The 6,000-nt window shown below is 46.9% G+C and overlaps 1 protein-coding gene across 6 annotated transcripts in view; it reads left to right on the forward strand.

Annotated features, from left to right (window-relative positions):
• The window catches only part of sipa1l3 (signal-induced proliferation-associated 1 like 3), a 233,984-nt gene extending 228,815 nt beyond the window's left edge, over positions 1-5,169 (forward strand). For all 6 annotated transcript variants that reach the window (XM_085973275.1, XM_085973272.1, XM_085973277.1 and 3 more), the window contains one exon: positions 698-5,169. In XM_085973275.1, coding sequence (XP_085829401.1) covers positions 698-841 — 144 coding nt within the window. In that variant the 3' untranslated portion in view covers positions 842-5,169. The remainder of the gene's footprint in view (positions 1-697) is intronic.
• The last annotated feature ends 831 nt before the right edge of the window (positions 5,170-6,000 follow it).

The following is a 6,000-nucleotide window of genomic DNA, read 5'->3' on the forward strand; positions in this document are numbered from 1 at the left end:
CGCTTGACCCAAGTTTTCCACGTGCCTGTCTGTGAAGCGCCTTGGGATTTTAAAACATTTTTGTTTTCCATTAAAGGCCCTATACCAACAGATGTTGCTGTTGTAGTACCTCCACAGAGAAAGGCTGGTGCTCCAGGTTGTTTTATAGTTCCCGCCACACGCTCGCCATCTTGTGGCGCTAGTGGAACTCAGTAATTCACCGTATGGGGAAACGCTGGTCCTGGCGTTCCCTGGCGCAGCTTGTAGACGCTCTGATGTGCTGCGGCACCGTTGCCGGCCTATATTTTTGATTTTTCCCACACCAGCTATCCTCCCTTCGAATACTGGCCATGGGATCTTTTACGTCCATCTGAGAGGGCAGACGGGGCCTCGGTTTAACGTCTCCTTGAAAGGCGGCACCTCCGACGGTGCGGCGCTCCCTCAGCACTGCACTGGGAGTGTAGAACTATTGGTCCTGTGGGATATTTTCCCTTTCTAATGGTTGCAGTGCCAGGCCCTTCACTGAGCAGCTGGCCACAGTGGCATGATTCAAAGTCAGGAGCTGCCGGCGGTGGAGAGGCCCCTCCGTTGTACAGCACTGCTCCTTAGTGACGCATTGTGGCCCCCAACAAGACGTTGGCGAGTAACACTATGCTACTGGAATGTTTCGTCTTCCGTGCTTTACGCGCCTAACTGAGGAAACTCTGTCTCTCTACAGGAGAAAGAGGATAAGTTTGTCCTTCAGGCAGAGGTGGCTAACTTGAGGGTTAACAATCAGCGGCTCCAAGAGGAATCTCTGTCTGCCACAGAGCAGCTGAGGAAATTTGCAGAAATATTTTCCAGCACAATGGAGAGGAAATGACGCCAGCCAGTCTATCCACAAAGCATCTGAACTCATTTTATTTCTGTTGTCGACGTTTGTTGTACATTTGGAACAACTGTAACCAGGGAGTGACGGCCCACCCTGGAAAATACCAGAATGTGCCGAGCCATCGCAGCCAGTTTATCCACAGCAGAGGGTGGTCGCTTTCAGGCACGTGCTAGCGGCAATGTTCCCTTTAAGCCCTGCAGCGTTCGGCAGCTCCCACGCAGCCGGCTCACCGGCTTTTAAATAGGACAAAACCACGCATGCACGGTATGCTGAGTGCGCCACGCACCCAAAAAGAATTAGGGAATATTGGCTAGCGGTATAGGAGAGGGGGAGTGGCCTGTTTGCATGCACATGGCCAGCGGGTTAGTAAACACACGCACACACTGCTTGGCCCTGTGAAGATAGCTCGCTGTACATCCATTGTCAATGCCAGAATGGAACTGGTCCGTGCAGTAACTTCATCACATTTGGTGATTTAAAATACACAGCCCCTGTCTCTTATCTCCTTCCCCTGCCCCCAAACCCCGATAGCGGCCCTAAGGCAGTCGTTGCCCTCAGTCATCCATTGAGAAGCCTTTGATCGTCCGTCTCCTTCCAACGCTCGGCTCGTTATCTAAAGCCAGCCAGGCTGATGTGCATTGACAGAAAGCAGCAGATTCAGACCGCCCTTTTTAATTGGGTTTATTTGTAACACGTTCTGAAGTGCCAACATGGGTCCCAGCTGTGCCCTGCTCTGCACAAACCAAAATTATAGTCAAGAGGGGTAAACATTTCCCTCAATGTGATCAGAAACCAGTATATCCCAGTTTATTCTCCAATTGCCTTTTGTCCAAGTCGTAGTACACACAATGATTTGGCTCCATAGCCTTTTTTTAAAAAAAAAAACAACTTTAAATATACTGGGAGGAAGACACCATCCTGCATAAATACTAAGCCTTGCGGATCTGAAGATGCCAAGTTTGATCTTTGGTCTGTGCTGAGTGAGATGGTCTTACCTGGAGCAGCAGAAGGGTGAGGTCCAGTGGCCCCTTGCATCCTTGGATGTGGTGGGAGGAGGCTAAATCAGCCAGGGTTCCCATTCCTCATCCCCGCCCAGTGACCACCCACGCCCACCTCTTTTCCTTTTCTCCCGGAAAACACACGTAGGAGGCGTCGAGTGGGGGGACAGGCTGTGATGCTTTCTGTAGTTGAACAGCTCACTATCTAGATCGGCGCTTCAGAAAGGGTCAGCAAGGCCAAGGTGGGAGGGGGGGAGGGAGAAGGTGACCGTCGACTGTGCAACACTCTCCTCGATTCGGCGCCTTGAGGGAAGGGGAGAGAGAGAGATCACAGAGCAGCATCAATGATGACAGCGAGCCATGTAAAAATCCACTCGGAGATTTATTTCAATCCACTGCTGGAGGTTTATCGTACACAACTTGGTTGCGATGGTGAGACTTTGTCCTTTGTACTTTAGTAATACTGTTGGTGTGTTTCAGCAAGCTATTTAATTTTAATTGAAAATTTAATCAAACGGTTTTGTTTTTGACATAAAACATTTGATATTGCAGACTGATATTTAAAACCGTAAAGTTACCCTGGTCTAATGTTAATATAGGAAGTTATTAAAGCACTTTCTCACACAGACTAAATTATTTTCTAGAAAAATTCCATTGAAGATTGCTCAGGAAGTTTAAACTGATAAATGTAAATGCTCTTGTAGACTATATTTGTATAAATTGCTTTAAGTTGGATTTTTTTTTTCATTTGAAATCTTAAAAATCGAAATTGGAATTGCTGAGGTGAATCAGCGACTACTGAATATTCTGGAATTTTGTGATCCTGCATCTCGAGGGCTTATACACTACAGGAAACAGAATTGTGGGGGAAATCGTGTAGAATTGTTAATTTAACCAGAGGCAGGAGATGAATGTTAACCAAACGCTGCCAGGTTGATTCAGTCTCCTCGAATCGGTCAAACTGTGGTTTTGTATTTTGTTCAAAACTCCTCTTTTAAAAGGGGAACAGTCACAAAACGAGCTTTTACCCTTTGGGCTCCTTTTCTCGATCATTTCTTCTGCGGTTTGAGGATCTAAAAAAAATTTAAAACCCAAAGGTGCCTGTGCTGGTATCGCTGCGGATTGGTGCGCAGTGCAGAATCACAGAGAGAGAGAGAGAGAGAGAGAGAGAGAGAGAGCACAAGTAGCTGAAAGCTTGTACTATCGTCGGGGCTGGTCACCGGGGACCGTGGGCTTTTTCAATAGACAAGGTACCGAGTCAATGGTCAGTGGCCGCGCGGGTTTTCTGCTTCTGTGCTCACCGGCGCTTAGTTTAATAGATGGATGGTCAGTACTGAAGCAGGGAAACCCCCCACCCAGATGGATGGTCAGTACTGAAGCAGGGAAACCACCCACCCCGGCCGAAGTTATTCCGATTTTCAAACACGCATTGAATAAAAACATTGCTGCATTGCAAGGCACTCTTGCGATTGCGGGCATCGCTGAGACACCTTGCGGACTTGGTTTGAAGCCCGCCGTGTGCTCTTGGCGCTAAAGCTCCTCCGCCACCTTCAGTTAACCCAGCGGAGGTGACGCTGCCTCGGTTACAGTCCGAATGAGATTGTGTCCCCAATGAGGTTGCCTGTAAAACGAGCACTGCTGCCCGTGGGGGTGGGGGGGGGGGGGAATGGTGGCTGCCAGGCCCCCACATTAGGCAGCGAATGGCCGGAACTCTCGGTAGAGTTGTGGTGGGTGTTGCTGTTTACTCTGTGCTAAAAGTCGGGGTGTCTCCAAATCGGATTCCAGGTCAGTCCAACACACCGAGATCCTTAAATGGAATGGGACCCTTTCATCATTGAAAATGGACGCTGTAGTGCTTTTTTTTAATGCTTTTCCCATTCCCTCCCTCACCAATTCTATTGCAGCACCTCTCAATATTATTTTAGTCCCCATTGACCCCTACATACAATCTAAATGTTGCCTCAATCCACTGGTGATGCTGAGAGAATCATTAAGTGCATGAATGCTTGACGCATATACATCTGAAATTGCTTTGCCGGGTATTATAATGGGGAGTTAACAGATTTAAACATGCTAATGCTTCCAATAGAATCGCAACAGAATGTTGGATCCACCAAGCATCTGTGCGGCAACATTCCCAGTGGCATTTCACATCCATTCTGGGTTAATGGCTGTTTCCTTGTTTGAAACGTGCAGAGTATGTGGGTACTCGTCAGTACACACTGAAGAAATGTAGAACAGCGGATAACTGGCAGAGTTTTTCCAAGGGTGTCGTTCAGCCGAACCGATGACGCCAACCGTCGGAACAATCACTTGAGTGGTTGGACCCCCGAGATTAAATGACGAGCTCGAACTCCCAGCGGGCTTGCTGTATGTTAGACTAAGTATTGAGTTGGGGGGAAGAGAAAGTGAGAGAGAGAAGAATCACTAACATTTATACAGCAGTCATGCTGAGCATGGTTGCAAAACAGAGGCAGTGTGACTGAGGTGACGGGATAATTGAGCTTACAGTGACAGAACCTGAATGTTTTATGACACTCTGTGGCAACTGCAACTTGGCTGCAAAATTACCAGTAAATAAACCTCCGTGTGTGTTAGAATGAGTGTGGGTGTGTGCGTACAAGAGACTTTGTGTGCATGTGTGTCTGGGATAAGGAGAGGTGGGGGGACCCATGTATTGTCGATAAACTGCAGTACATGAGTTAATGCTGGTTAATCTCATTTTAAATTTTAAACCAAAAAAGGATTTGTCCTCCCTTGTGACTGTTCCCTCAACGGTAATGCAATCCCCTCTGTCTCTGCACGCTGACAGCATGTTAGTTGATGTACGTTTGCGATTTCTTGTATAAACTGGATTACAGAAAAGAAAAAAGCTTTTTTTATAAGACATTTATATTATGACCTGAATCTGGAGCTGAACGGGAGAGAAAACGTTCCAAGTGTCACAGCTGCAACCATCAATGTCTTAAAAAAAAGTTTACTTGGAATTTCAACTATCTTTGTAATGTTTGTGTACAAAAAGTGAAAAAGTCTTAAATGTTGTTTTTTTGTGTGGTGCGAATTTTCCAATGTACATTTCTGTCTGTAGGATTGTTGATGTGATTTATTGATTTGGGGACATGTTCTCTTATGGAGCAGTGTGTAATTTATCTGTTTTTCATATTTTATAAAGACATCAAGCTTTCCAATGAGATTTGTATTTAATTTGTGGTTTTGATTCAGTTACTCCATTGATAAAACCTCTTTTACGTTTTTTTTTTTGTTTTTCATTCTTTTGGCATGTATCAGGAAAAGTGAATAAAATCTTTCATAAACTTGTAACGTGTGTCATTTCTCAAGTAACTCCCAGTAAAACAAGTGCTTTTCAGCAAACCCCACTCCTGCCAGCGCCCACCGACGACTTTTTTAAAAATTCGCTTACGGGATGTGGGCGTCGCTGGCAAGGCCAGCATTTATTGCCCATCCTTAATTGCCCCTTGAGAAGGTGGTGGTGAGCCGCCTCCTTGAACCGCTGCAGTCCGTGTGGTGAAGGTACTCTCTCAGTGCTGTTAGGGAGGGAGTTCAACGATTTTGACCCAGCGACGATGAAGGAATGGCCGATATATTTCCAAGTCAGGATGGTGTGTGACTTGGAGGGGAACTTGGAGGTGGTGGTGTTCCCATGCACCTGCTGCCCTTGTCCTTCTAGGTGGAAGAGGTCGTGGGTTTGGGAGGTGCTGCAGTGCATCTTGTAGATGGTACACACTGCAGCCACGGTGTGCCGGTGGTGGAGGGAGTGAATGTTTAAGGTGGTGGATGGGGTGCCAATCAAGTGGGCTACTTTGTCCTGGATGGTGTCGAGCTTCTTGTGTTGTTGGAGCTGCACTCATCCAGGCAAGTGGAGAGTATTCCATCACACTCCTGACTTGTGCCTTGTAGATGGTGGAAAGGCTTTGGGGAGTCAGGAGGTGAGACACTCTCCGCAGAATACCCAGCCTCTGAGCTGCTCTTGATACCACAGTATTTATGTGGCTGGTCCAGTTAAGTGTCTGGTCAATGGTGACCCCCCAGGATGTTGATGGTGGGGGATTCAGCGATGGTAATACCGAACTACTGGACTACTTACTGCGGGTGAGTAGCTGAGAAGGAAAGAAAGACTTGCATTTCTGTAGT

Source organism: Somniosus microcephalus, chromosome 34, assembly GCF_052327205.1.
Source record: "Somniosus microcephalus isolate GS21.2 chromosome 34, FLI_Smic_1.0, whole genome shotgun sequence".
NCBI classification, from domain to species: Eukaryota; Metazoa; Chordata; class Chondrichthyes; order Squaliformes; family Somniosidae; genus Somniosus; species Somniosus microcephalus.